The sequence below is a fragment of the Emydura macquarii genome, unplaced genomic scaffold (genome assembly GCF_026122565.2).
Source record: "Emydura macquarii macquarii isolate MOO-44397 ecotype Brisbane River unplaced genomic scaffold, CSIRO-AGI_Emac_v2 contig_1300, whole genome shotgun sequence".
NCBI lineage: Eukaryota > Metazoa > Chordata > Testudines > Chelidae > Emydura > Emydura macquarii.
Window position 1 is genome coordinate 1,098,002 of NW_027131437.1, and position 14,414 is coordinate 1,112,415.

The following is a 14,414-nucleotide window of genomic DNA, read 5'->3' on the forward strand; positions in this document are numbered from 1 at the left end:
GAACCTAAGAGGATGAATTAAAACCTTGGCTGCGTAAGCAGTGGAATATCAAATAGGAATAGTATTAGCTCTGGCTATGCATCAGTGAGACCATTACTGGAATACTGTGTCAGTTCAAAACGGGTGTTGAAATATTGGAAGGGTTCAGAAAAGAGCTAAGAGAATGATTCAAAGTCTGGAAAACCTGCTTTGCAGTGAAAGATGTAAGAAGCTCAATATAGTTAGTTTATCAAAGGGAAAGTTAAGAGGTGACTTGATCACAGGCTACAGGGTACCTACACGAGGAAAAGATTTCTGATAGTAGATGGCTTTTTCATCTAATAGCAAAAGGCATAACAAAAGCCAGTGGGAAGAAGCTGAAGCTAAACAAATTCTGACAAGAAGCAAGGCACAGATTTTAACAGTGACCATAATTAACCATTGAAACAACTCCCTTGGGATGTGGTGGATCTCCTCTCTTGACGTCTGTAAATCAAGATGGTGGTGCTTTGACTCAGGACAGCATTATGTGCCTAGTGCAGTGTGCTGCATTGGATGATTGCCTTCTGCTTCTTGTGTTGTACCCTGCCCACCAGCGAGCTTTGGCACCAGGAAGGCAGAGTATATATGTACATAGCCTCTCCATGGTTCACTGTCACAGGGCCTCCTCGTGGTACCAGCAGAAAACTGACCACAACTTGTGGCTTCAGGCTAACTGTGTGAGGGTGTGACGAGATCCCCGGGGGACAACCTGGAACTGGGGGACCACTGGGCCCCCTTAACTCTCAGCCTGGGCTGTCTCTCGATGCTTTGCTAGTGACAAGCAGCAAACCCCTCCAGGTGCTGTTATCACTCAGCCACCAGCATGCAGAGACACACCCAGCTACATTTCATGAATGCTCTCTAAGTCACCCATGAACTATACAGAGGAAGACAACAGCAAGTCCCCTCAGCCCCCAGCTTTGCACCCAGAAATGTACTGTCTTCCACTGCTCAAGACCTTCTCTTGAACAATGCAAGCACATTAATGAGTTTGCCACCTGGTCAAAGGATTGTGGAGATGCACCTGCCTTGGTAATCTGAGCAGTTTCCCCAAGCACGTTACACAAACTCACTGGTAAAGATAAAATATTAAAATAAGTTTACTAACTGCAGAAAGATAGATTTTAAATTATAATAAATGGTAGGCATATAGGACAAAGATGGTTACAAAAGAAATAAAAGTAAAATCACAGTCTAAATTTTAAACTTTATCAGACTAAGCAAGGTTTGAGGTGAACAGCTTTTCTCACCTCACTGGATGTTGCAGGTAGATTCCAGTTCTTAATACACAAGCTGAATTTCCTTATCAGCCTGGGACCAGTCTTCTCCGTTCAAAGTCTTGGTCTTCTCAGCATTCTTTTTGGTGGGGGAGGAGAGAGGTGGTCTCATGATGCCACTATCCCTTATTTTATACTCTCAATCCATGTCCCGGGAAAGATACTGGCCTGGACATGTCCTGGTGGGCCTGGCTGAGTCACAAAGTTGAGCAGTCCCCATTGTGTGGTGCTTACACAACAGTCTCTTACAGAATGGTAAATCTCTTGTTTACAGCTCCCCTGCTGGTCAATGGCTCATGATGGTCGCTTAATGCCCGTTTGGGTGGAACATCACTTTTGTTGTCACTGGAGAGCTAGCTGTGGGCGTCTCCCAAACTCGGAATATATTTCAGTAACTACCATGTAGCAAAATCTCATAACTCCATGCACACTAATGATGCACAGATTTTGAGTGAACAGTGAGATTCAGCAGATCATGCCCTTTCCTAGGATACCTTGCAAGGCATGCTTGGTATATGGTTGTGATATTTCATACAAATGATGAATTTGGAGTTTACAGGTCCTATTTTGAAGTACAGTGCATCACAGAGACATCTTGGAGCAGTATGGGCCCCAGAGGTGCAAGCCCACCAGTGTGTGGTTATGTCCTGGTGCTCACCTCCTAGGGTAAATAGTCCCGACCATGGATTAAATGGTGAAGGCAGCTATCCTTCACCATGAAGAAGTACAACTTCTGAAAGTAGCAAATTAGCTCCTAGCTATGGGTTAAATAGCTGCATCCCTGCCAGTTGCCCCGTTTGTTGCAGTTCTCTATACCAGTTTTCCTGGCCAATACACTAAACCCTCCCACTTAAATCCCCTCAATGTGCAGGCTGTCAGTTTGTCTCAGAAATCTCAAGCCCTGCAGTAATGGGAACTGGGAGAGAGGGCCGACAAGGAATGCTCTTGGGAGCCTTCCCCAGAAACAAACCTCCGTGCATGGCAGTGTGGGCATGATGGTCGCTCATTTTAGACACTGGAGCAGCTGTGTTGTTCGCAGCAGAACAGCCTGTTTCAGGGACAGTGCTATTTTCCCCCATCCAAGGTAGGGGGGGGAAAGGATCCCTAAACAACACCTGCTCCATTTCCTGACCTGCCAGTTTACCACGGTTGGTTGATCATCAAATTGTGTAGATGGAATATAAAGAACGTGAAGTATATAAAACACGCCATCAGTATTGCCATTGTGGAATGTCCAGATGTTGCCGGACACTGACAAACGAGCAGAGAGGAGGACTGCCATCATCGCCCGAGAACTGAAGAGATATGACATTGCCATTGCTGCTCTTAGCCACTAAAACTCGCTTCACGAATGAATCTCAGCTTTAAGAGGTTGGTGTTGGATATACTTTCCATTGAATTGGTTTTCCTGCTGCCGAGAGGCGCCAGCCAGGTGTTGGTTTTGGTGTTGGACGCTGAGGCTAAGCGGAACCAGCTTCATGGTATAACCCTCAGTTCTGCCAGTGACGTGCTGGGCTTTAGCGCAAGGAAATCTCAAGATTGGCTTAAAAAAAATGACTCCGAGATAATGCACGTACCTGACTCGCTGCATGCGGCACATAAAGCACAGTTATCTGACAAGACTTCAGCCACTAAAAAAGGCACCTATCACAACTTTAAGCAACCTGCTCAAGCTAAGTTGTGTGTAATGAGAGATGATTGGCGGAAGCACACAGCAGAAAATGTCCAGCAGGCTGCAGAGCAGAAAGACCGTAAATGCTTGCTCAATTGAAAATGGGTTTTGGTTCCATGTCTCGTGGTCGTGTTCCCATCCAGATGGCAGTATGCTAGACACGGAAAGGAAAGCTATCATCCATCGTTGGGCTGAACACTTTAACAGTCTGCTCAATAGTCCGTCTGCCGTTTTGGGAGCTGCCATTGCTGTACCATAGTTTCTGATATATGAAGAACTCGCTGGACTGCCAAGTATTATCGAGACAGAAGCTACCGTCAAACAGTGGTCACAAGGAGGCACCTGGCTCACCCAGAATACCCCAAGCAGTCTGTAGTCATGGTGGTTATTGCCAAGAGAGTGAGTACCAACCTCAGGACAGACTGTTAAGAACCAACCACAACACATTGGTTGTGAGTTTTTTACTTAGATTCCACCAACCAGTTTATCAAGTGTAAACTCTCAGGCACTGTAACAGCCTTACCATGCAGTCCCAGATAGTCCCTTTGGGTACTCCCATGTCTTGCCACACGGTGAGCCTAACTTTGTGATAGATGGTCCCTTCCATCAAGAGTCACAGCAATATTCAGCAAAAACAGCGAGAGTAGCGAATCCTATAATAAACTATCTAAAGATTTAGTCTATTGGAACAGGAAACGAGAATTACTTACAGGGTTAAAGCAGGTAAACATAATTCGCACAAATGAGTTCCAAGATGAAGTTTCAAAAGTAATAGAAGCTTCTATAATAAACAAACTCTATATGTCCTTTAGGGCTAACCCAGGCTAAGGACTGAGGATCTTTTGCTCATGCCTAGTAATTCTTGCTCCCCAGCATCCAAGCAGCAATGAGATACAGTTCCTTCTTGTGCAGGGTTTTCATTCCTTTCCCTCTTTGCGCTTTGAGCTGCAAACTCAGCTGAAGGGAGGAGTTCACTGGCACGACTCATCTTTTTGGAAGGGGAGAGCAAGCAACAAAATGTTTTGTCCTCTTTAACATTCCACAATAGTTTGTCTGGTGTTGATGGGCCTCCCTTGTTGGCCAGGATGTGTAATACCTTCTGTTGGAGATCAGCATTTTATACTAGTTAATGTCTCTCTCCTGTCTGGTGATGACGCAGTTACAAGGGCTTACAATGCAAAAACACAAATATTACTTTATAATATGGGATCCAGATGACAGAAGTGAGATTAATGCAGGCAGGTTATATTTGAAGCGCTTATGCAGGGACAACCCTTCTTTCTTTTGCCCTGCCACAGTTCCCCGTACAAGATCTGTTTTGGGAGACAGTGGTCTTCCATTCTGATGACATGTCCAGTTGGTTCACTTGAGTTATGCTCGCCGTAGCATTTCCTCAGTGCTGGTTGTGTTTGCTCACCCTGTCCTGCCAGTGAATGCTCATTATTGAACAGAGGGAGCGCGTGTGAAATTGCTCTAGCTCAGCGATTCCCAAACATTTTCCCGTCATGACGCCATTTTCAGATGTGTTGTTTCCCACTACCCCACACAGCGTGGAAGTTGCCGTTTAAAAATGATGTCCTTCCTGCAGTGTGACCTCACACATGCACTGTACAGGCAAGGTCACGCTGCAAGGAGGCTGCCATTTTGCTTTACAAAATAGCGTCCTCTGGACTGCATAATGTCACACACATACGGTGCGTTCGAGGTCATGCTGCACGGAGGGCACCATTTTGTAGTGCAAAATAGCATCCTCTGTGCAACGTGGCCTCGTGCATACAGTGCATGTGAGGTCATGCTGTGTGGAGGAGGCCATTTTGTAAAATGGCATCCTCTGCACGTTTGGGGTTGCCACGACCCCATCTGCTGATGAAGCAACCCCACTTGGGGTCACGACTTACAGTTTAGGAACTGCTGCTCTAGCTGTTTAATGTGCCATCTAAAAGAGTCCGTCCATGTTTCCGATCCATCCAGGAGAGATGCTAGAACCACTGCACTGTAGATCTTCAGTTTGGTGGAGAGACAAATGTTGTGATCTCTGTATGGTGTTTCTAAACCTGATGAAGGCCTTTAACACAGTTAGTTGCATGGGTCTTTGGTGGATCTTGTATAAAGTTAGTTGCCCGCACAAATTCATCACCATGGTGTGCTCATTCCATGATGGCATGCTAGCTAGAGTGCTAAAAATCATGCTTCATTAGAGTTTTTCCTTGTCATGAACAGCATTAAGCAGAGCTGTGTGCTTGACCAGGCAGGATATTTACATGCAATTTTGCACAAATAGCATCTTCAATCTCCAGCGTCTTTGCGCTCACATTGAAGTGATCAACTTGCTCATCAGGGAGTTTCTCTTCACTGATGACTGTGCACTTGTAGCACATACCATCAAAGACATGCAGCATCTTATCTACTACTTTTCTAGATCAGCAAAGTGCTTTGGAGACTGTCAGCCTCAAGAAAACTGAATGCATTGCCAATCTGCTCCAGGAAAAATGTATTCTGCCCCCAAAACTGCAATTGACGACACACCGCTTAATGCAGTAGAAAAATGTTGCTATCTTGGCAACGCTTTATCTAATAATGATCAATGGTGAAATCCTGCCACACATTTCTACAGCCAGTTCAGCCAATGGGCAGCTTTGTTGCCACCTGTGGAATGCAAGAGACATTCGCCTTCACACCAGGCTTTCTGTCGTGCAGTTCAGTTAAGCACTCTTCTCTACGCCTGTGGGACACGGACACTCTATAACAGGCTCTTGAAGCAATTAAAGCGCTTTCACATGAGTGGTCTGCGTCTCATCTGTAACATCAAGTGGTTGGACAGGATACCGAACATCGAAATCCTGGACTGGTTGGAATCCCTAATCATACTGGAGCAACTTTGCTGGGCTGGTCATCTTGTCTGTGTGGCAAGCGACTCCCTAACACCGTATCTGATGTACAGTTGAAAACAGGAGCATGTTTGCTGGGAAGCCAATGAAAACAACATAAGGGCACTCAGAGCTCCCCTAAAAGCTGGCAAAGTCGACCTGAACACGTGGGAAGCTGCTGCTTTGGACACATCAGGGTGGTGGCTGGTTAATGCCATTGAGAACAGCAGAACAGAGAAAGCCAAGGAGGTCTGTGAGTGAAGAAAGCAGCTCAGGCAAAACCATGCAGCCATCTCTGCCTGACGTCTGGATGCATCTGCAGACCCCTTATTGCCTTACATTCGCACAAGATGGTGCACTGAAGCAAACCCCCTCTCATGCGCCAACCACGATGGGAGACTCCTGCAGCGTGAGGTTCCTGTCGCAGTCTGTGTTCTGCAGGAAGTTGGGTTAGATGATCAGAAGGGTCCCTTCTGGGTGCACCATGTGAATCGGTGCGCCCTGCTAATCCACACTTGCCACTGTTCTCAAGGGTGCGCCAGGATGTAGAGTGAGGGTGGCATTCAGGCTGTAGGACAGCTCACGGGGCCAGGAGAACCATCTCTGCTCTGGAGGAGGATACAGAGTGGCTGCCCCCAGGGGAAGCACTAGGAGCAGCCAAAGGGCTCACTTGACCTGCCCCAAGGAGCTGTTCCACCAGCGCGTGCTTCCCAGGTGGTGGCAGTGGTGGGAAAGCCTGCAGCCCGCCCTAGGGCCTCTGTGCTCAACACGGAGCCACCAACTCTGGAAGGAAAGGCCCCGGCTATTCCCCTCACACCACATCCCTTCCAGGGGCTGGGGGACTGCAGCAGGGCACCCAAACAGTGTTCCTGCACCCCCGCCCCGCCCTCAGGGAGGTGCTGCTCGTCAGGAGCCTTCGCAGCTGGAACACCCAGGGGCCTGGCACTGGGCAGGGGGGAACCTCTTGGACTGCTTGCGGCGTGTGTGTGGGGCAGGGCTGGGAAGGTGTGGGGTGCAGGTCAGGGTTACACCCCTGGTCCTGGAGCCCAGCAGTGGCTCTCTCTGGAGAGCCTGCTGTGCACTGAGCTACCAAAGCAGCTTGTGACAGCCCTGTATTATTCAGGTAGGGCAGGAATGTGACTGGGACTTGTGGGGCTGGGAGCTGTGGAGGCACAGCTCGATGTCAGCTGTCTGTCTGTCTGTCTGCCAGCTCTTATCCCCTCCCCTGGCCTCTCCCTAGTCCAGTGCCCCCCCCCGCCCCGCCTCTCTTTCTTCCAGTTCTCCCCCCCCTCCACTGGCCTCTTCCTGCCTTGGCTGTGATCTTCGAGGGCTCAAGTGAAATGCATCCCTGCCACAGGGAGCTGGTTTGTTTTCCTCTTCTCGGGGGCGGGGTCCCCTCTGCCCCTTGTCACAGACTGGGGGGACCTCGGGCACATGGCTGACCCAGGGCACACAGCCACGGGGAGGTGCCAGGGAACAATTCAGGAGCCCCTCTCCTCTCCTCTCCCAGCCTATGCTGCCCCTTGCTGGGGGCCGCCTGATGGGCTGATGGTGGCCTCTGCTGGGCAGTGGGATACGGAGCCATCCAGTGGTTGTTCTCACCCGATCTCTCAACCCAGCCATCGGCAGCACACACCCAGCCCAGCACCTGTGCCCCTTGCTGGCAGGCTCTGCAGAGAGGCTGAAGTGCCGGGGAGTTGGCCCCGCCACATCCCGTGCTGCTCTGCAGGACGTCCGCAGGATCCAGCCCCGCCAGCCCTCGGGGAGGGCGGCTTGCCCCCTGTGTGACTGGATGGGCAGCGCGGCTGGGGCATCCGGGAACACGCGCTGCTGCTGTGGGAATGTGAGGCGAGTTCCTTTCCTTGGGACATGTTCCCATTCCTCCAGCAGGCCAAGCGCGCGTCTCCTCAGCTCGCTGATGCCAGTGCTTCAGGCCCTGGAGGGGAGCAGACGGAGCTGCACCCCACAGCCACTGCAGGGTGGGAGGATCCCCAGGGAAGGGGTCATTCCTGTTTCTTTGAGCAGCCTCCTGGGCTCTGTGGGGCTCTCCCGGGCTGTGTGCTGGGCTCCCCACTGCTCGGCTCCAGGGTCACTTACAGCTCTGCAGAACTGGGCTGCGGTGGCGCTCGGGAGCGTGTGTCTCTGGGACAGCGCCCCCCTCGGGCTGTCTGCTGCCCTCGTCCCCCGCACTGCAGCGTCCTAGCTGCACTGGCAGGAGAAAGGTCTCCAGGAGTGCGAAGTTAGCCCCTCCTCCCCCCCGTGTGGACCGCCCGGCAACGGGCTGCCTAGGTGTGTCATTGCGCCTCCTTGGCCGGCCTCGATCCATTGGTACTGTTTTGTAAACGGAGCCCGGCTCCTGCACCCCTCCTGGCACCAGGACTGCCTCCCGCTCTCTCCTCCCAGTAGGGCCTGTGGCTCAGCAAGCCAAACTCCAGAGAGAGCTTTACCCTGCCTTTGAACCCATGTACCTCAGACCAGTCCTACCTGCCCTGGAGCTGCTGCTAGTCGGGTCAGTTCTCAGCTCCTCCCTCGCTGGCTGAACCAGACCACCTCAGCCGGGAACTAGGCAGGTCACGCAAGCGAAGCAGGGTTGGTTCCAGTGGTGCTGGCATGGGGAGACCTTCCTAGACCGCTTGGGTGATGCAGGAAGTGGTGCTGGTGACTCAGAAGGAGGCCTGGTGCCCAGGTGCGGTGCTAGGGGACATGGGACAGGTTTGGCGCCAGTTTTTAGCTGAGCTGTACATCTGGGCGCTCTGAGCCGGTGTCCAGTGGGGGGGATCTCTTCTTCCTCCTTACATCCCCCTCATTTGCAAATGGAGCTGACCTACTGGGCCAGGTTGTCTTGCTGTGTGCTGCTTTCCACCCCAGAGGTGGCTGCCTGGCAGCAGCGGGGAAGCGCGCCCTTTTTGTAGCCTGTGAAGTGCACTGGGGTGACGGGCTGTGTAGAAATGTGAACTATGCTGGAGTTGGAGGAGCAGCTGTCTGGCCCCTGCCCTGCCTGCTTCCCACTGTGCTGACTGTGCACTCTCTCTCCAACTAGCAGAGGGAAGAGGACCTGGAGGAGAACCGGAGCAAGGACGAGAAGCAGGAGCCAGGGACGAGGAAAGCAGGGCGGCCCGGGAGGAAGCGCAAACACGCACTGGTGAGTCTGTGAGCACGAGGCGGCTCTGAGTCCTGCCAGCAGGCTCCGTCTGGGGCTCACAGAAGTGTTGGCAAGTGCTGGAGGGGAGGGCGGTGGGCTCAGGGCACTGACCTGGAGTAGAGTCTGGCTTGTTGGCACGGCAGAGTGGGAGCGTGATTCCTGTGTGTCTTGGGCAGTTGCTGGTGCCGGGCCCGTGACATTTCCCATGGTGCTTTGCCTTCCGTGGGCTGCAGCAGCTCCAGAGCAGGGCTGGTTTGGACGCTGTGAGCTGTGACGTGTGGGAAGGGGAACGCTGGAGTTCCTGGCTACGGGAAGGGAAGGGACATCTCTCTGTCACCGCCTGACTTGGAGGGAGGGGGTCGGGAGAGACATGCAGGAGCGGACACTGTGGGAAGGGGCTGGGGCAGAGATCAAGGTAGGAGCGCCTGACCCCGTTCTGCATTGCAGCTCACAGCTTCCGTGGAGAGGTGGCATCTCTGGAGACTACATTTCCCAGCATGCAGTGGGGCCAGGCCGCTAGGCTCAAGATGGAGCACCGCATGCTGGGCCCTAAGCTGCACCTCCATAGAAAGGATGAAAGGAGGAGAGTGCCTGTGATCTGCTCTGTGCTGTGCTGTGCTGTGCTGGTTAGTTGTGTCCTTTGGGCTCCTAGCAGTTTGCCAACATGGTTCTCGCTCGGGGAAGTCGGAGGGGCTGAGTAGATGGGGTGCTGTGTAAATGCACCAGGCTGGTGCTCCTAAGGGACACTCAAATGTCCATGCTGCCTTCCCCTGAGCTCCCCAACCTTATCTGGAGCTGGACTAGTGCCAGGAGACCTGCGGATCCCTCTGGGAAGGCACAGTGCGGGAGGACGAACCAGACGCTGACGCTACTGGCCAGTGGGCAAGTAGCTGCTGAAATGCAGGTGCAGGTTTCACCCCAGCACTCCGGTCTGCTCTGAGCCGTCTCTTCTCTGCAGAGATGCTGGAAACCTGTCCCAATGCCTGGGCTTCAGCTATTTACCCTCTGTAACGGGAGGGGAGGGGTCATTCCCTTTACTGCTCTAGTCCAGAGGTGGAAACTGAGGCACAGAGCTGTCCTGACTTCCTGAAGGCCAAGCGGAGAGCCAGTGGCAGGACAGAGCCTAGCACCTGGGTGCCCTGGCTCCTGCCTGGCCAGTGCAGGATGTCTTGCTCCCTCAGTTGGTGCTCTGCTGCAGAGCCTTCGTCTTTCCCTGCCTCCCATAGCACAGACACGTGACCCCTCTCCCTCTAGGCCCCTGACTTGGAGCATACAGGCTGTCAGCCTGCTGCGGGCCCCAGCGGTAGACGGGACACTCCTGTGGTCTCTGGGGTTGGCTAGAGCAGCTGCAATAACAAGTCATATTGCACTTCTCAGTTTACACTGCAGCTGTGGGTTCCCTGCCCGCTTCCCCCGCTCCCTGAGAACCTTCCTGTGCTGGTGCCGGGGTCCCACGCTCCCCAGCCATGGTGCCTGTCCCAGAGCTCTCCATTCCCGGCCCCCTCCCCCACGTCCATTTATAAATACTCCCCAAGGCAGAGCCTCCATTTCGAACGTTGCTGGCAGTGGAAACTTCTTCCCAGCAGCCACGTCCTTGGGCCAGTTTGTAGTGTTGGTCCCAGCCGTGCCCCCTGCCCGGCAGCTCCTGCCTCCTACCTGGGGGCTCCTGCAGTGTGAGGTACAGCTCCGCCTTCCGCAGCCAGCCTGGCCAAGGGGCTGCTCGTTGGTCGGCCCCACCCGCCCCCTACCAAAACCGCCCCAGCCGAGGGGGTGTTTTTAAGGCACAGTTAGGATCTTGTGCAGAGATTACCGATGCAAACACAAGGCTCGATATCCTTAGGGTACAAGACACTGCTCCGCCCCCCCGCCTCCCCATGCAGAAATGGCCCTGGGACTGACGGGGCCAGGATCATGGAGCACGTCTCCCTTGCGGCGCAGTGTGTGAAAGCTGGGCCTGCCTCAGCCCGTGCTGCTCTCCAGGAGCTGTGTATTGTGCCCTACAGCTCAAAGGTTTGCGTGTGTCCCAGCAGGGCGGGCAGGGAGAGTTCCACTGCTCCCCTGCCCGAGAACTAGGAGGTTGCTAGCCTGAGCTCGCCTTGCGTCATCTGGGGCAGAGATGCAGCTGGAGCGGGTCTGAGAGCCTCAGTCCTCCACAGGGCCGGGGGGGGCAAGGGGCTCAGCAGGGCCTCAGCCGCTCAGGAGGGAAGTGCTGAACTATTTCCTTCCTGGGGAGGAGCTGGGCTGCAGCAGGGAAGTGGGTCTGGCCATGGGAGGTGCTGCAGATCACTCAATCTAGGAGACCTCCCTGGGCTCACTTGGCTTTCACCCCAGCCCATCCAGTAACCTGTGGCTAGAGCCCAGTGTCTGACGCTGACCAGCGGCTGGCTCCTGGGGGCTCTCGATCTGCTAACACTTCGGTGATGCTAGCCATGCTGGGGACACGACACCTGCTCAAAACCAGCTGGTACGTGCCCGGAGCCAAATGCTGCAGCATGCGTCACTTCTCCAGGTGGGACAGGGTTAGCATTCGCAGGTTGTGGGGGCATGCCCAGAACACCTCGCAGTGGGGGAACAGCTGTGCAGCTGGCCCTCTGGTCCTGTCCGAGAGCAAGTGCTCTGCCCTGTCCTTGGAGAACCCTGCTCCGGGGATCAGACCTTCCCTGCGTCTGACTGGGGCTGGCCTTGTGAGCCACTGTATCTCTGCTTGGCATGCTGAGTGCAGGAGCCTCTGCCCCAGGGGCAGAAAGAAGCCCATGTCTGCTCAGAGAGCGTGTCCTGGAGTGGGGGGAAGCGTCTCGTAATGCAGCTTGGATTGGTGCTAGTTACTGTGTCCTGAGGATCTCAGGCCAGGGCTGGGGTTAATGGCCTCTCTGAGGATACCTAGTGGAAGTATCATTTCTATGGGGCTAGTGCCCTCAGGGCCCTACACTGCCCACATCAAAGTCTTGACCCCAAAGAACTCTTGGCCCAGAGGCTGGGGCAGAGCAGAGAGAGGCTCAGATCGATTTTCTATGTGTGCACTTGCAATCTCTGCAGCGTCTGCCCTGATTAAACCCTGGCTCAGCCTTTGGATGCTAGCTGGGTTACCCTAGAGCCCACGGCCAGAGGGGAGCAGTGTGATTGTCTAGCCCTCTGGGGCTCAACCCATTTACCATTGTGGGCCACACATGCAGCTCTCTGTCTCATGTGGGCCACATCCGCACGATCTCTTTACTACCTGCATGGCCCTGAGGGTGTCACATGGGCCACAGCTGTGTGCTGACCGCGGGTTGAGAACCGCTGGGCTGGGCTGGGCTGTGGCAGAGTGCAGGCTGGAGAACTGCCTGGAATACGATGTAGGTGTTGGCAGAGGGAGGGCGTGACTCAGGCTTCAGAGAGAGAGACTTAAGATGTAGATGCCATCCAGTATGCCAGGAGTGGGTAGAAAAGGGACAGGAAGGGGCATTGTGATTGGTAGGCAGGCCGGAGACCTGCCCCACACTAATCCCCAGAGCAGCAGTTCTTCTAAAACACAGCCAGTCTTGCTTGAAACATTGCCACTGATGGAGAATCCATCCCGATGCTTGGTAAATTGTTCCAGTGGTTAATGACTCTCACCGTTAAATATTTATAGCCTTATTTCCACTCTCCGTTTGTTCAGATTCAGCTTTCTGCCATTGGATCCTGGTAGACCTCTCTGTTGGCTAGATTGAAAAGCCCGTTCCTCGTGTAGGGACTTACAGACTAATCAAGTCACCCCTTAACCTGCTCTTTGGTAAGCTAAACAGCTTGTGCACTTTGAGTCTGTCACTACGTCACTACAAGGCAGCTTTTCTAACCCTTCAGTCACTCCCATGGCTCTTCTCTGAATCCTGTCCAATTTATCAACATCCTTCTTGAACTGTGGGCACCAGAGGTGGACACACTATTCTAGCAGGGTCAAACCAGTGCCAGATACAGAGGTAAAAAAGCCTCTTGACTCCTACTCAAGATTCCCAGGTTTATGCTCCCAGGATCACATTTGCTCTTTTGGCCCCAGCCTGAAAGGACACAGGCTGTTGGCATGAGGGGAACGTAGTGCAAGGTGGCATGGGCCGGGTGGCACATTGGCAGCTGGGTCAGATCGCATGAGCAGGCAAGAGGGTTATAGGCTGGGTGGCCTGAGGCTGAGGGTGGAACCTGCAGAGGAAAGGCAGCGTTGCTTTTCCAGGCTCCAGCCACACGAGGTGCCACTCACAACGGATGGTGCAGATCTTCTGCGTATGCTCCCTCGCTTGTGCAGATGGCTCGGAGGCTTGACTCCTTTTTGACTGGAGAAGAAAGTAAGTGATGATCTCTTCTGAGCCTGCTCACTTACAGATAGGCAGATCCTTGCTGGAGTGATCCTTCCTGTCCTTACAGTCTGATGTGATGAGCAGTGACATAGGTAACATTTAACTCAGATGGCCACTGATGCTGCTCTAACACCCATGGAAGTGAATGGGGGGTTGTGCCTCTGCTGCCTACAGACTGGAGCAGCTGTCACTGTGTCAGTTACGCTCATCACCTTTCGAAGGGTTAGTTGTAACCATAACAGCTAGAGACTTCCTTTTTTTAATGAAAGCTGTGACTGGAGGAGAGTGGTGCTGGAACACCATAGCACCACGTACTGGCCCCATCCACACTGGGGAATGGCACAGGCTGGGCAGTACTGAAGGTTGCTGCTTCTGCATTTGGGACTGGAGGGGGCAAAGCAGTCCCTTGAGCACAGAGGTTGGGTGCCAGGCAGAGCTGAAAGTGCAAGAGGAACAATAGCCAAGCTGCTTGGGGCAGGAGGAATCTGTAAAGCGTGGTGAGGTACTAGTAAACCCCTCTGGAGAGGCTCTTAACTACATACCGATCGCCAGAGCCGGGAGCAGCGTGTGGATGGCTGAGCACATGTCTACACCAAAACCTTAAGTCACCCTACGTTAGATTTATGTCCACACTGCCCTTCTTCTGTTGGTGGTGCGTGTCCTCACCAGGAGCGCTTCCACCAACTTAAAGAGGGGCAGTGTTGGAGGACTGAGGGTTTGGGCTCTCAGCTCTGCACACAGCTCCCTGCCGGAGCCTGGCTGCCCCTGGGCTCTTGGCTCCCCGCTCCCCGCTGGGAGCCCATGAGGCAGCCCAGCTGGGAGTGGGGAGCCAGAAGGCAACAGCCTGAAAGCAGCCAGCCTCTCGCTGGAACCCCTCCACCCACCCAGCTTTCTTGTCAGTGTCACAGCTCTAGCATGGAGCCGTGACATTGACAAGAATGACAGCCAAGAGCCCATGTAAGTAACCCGCAGTGTCCACACGGACACTGCAGCACCCTGACTACACCGACAGAAGCCCTGCACCTCTCGTGGAAGTGGAGTTATGATGTCGGTGTAGCAGGGAGCTGACATGGGGGAAGCAAGGCTGCACTGTGGACACTGACGTAAGCTGCCTTATGTCGA

At 53.6% G+C, this 14,414-nt stretch overlaps 1 protein-coding gene across 2 annotated transcripts in view; it reads left to right on the top strand.

Annotated features, from left to right (window-relative positions):
• Positions 1–14,414, top strand: part of DNMT3A (DNA methyltransferase 3 alpha) — a 182,787-nt gene that overhangs the window by 32,643 nt on the left and 135,730 nt on the right. For both annotated transcript variants that reach the window (XM_067550482.1, XM_067550484.1), the window contains exon 3: positions 8,878–8,979. In XM_067550482.1, the coding sequence (XP_067406583.1) occupies positions 8,878–8,979 (102 nt within the window). The remainder of the gene's footprint in view (positions 1–8,877; positions 8,980–14,414) is intronic.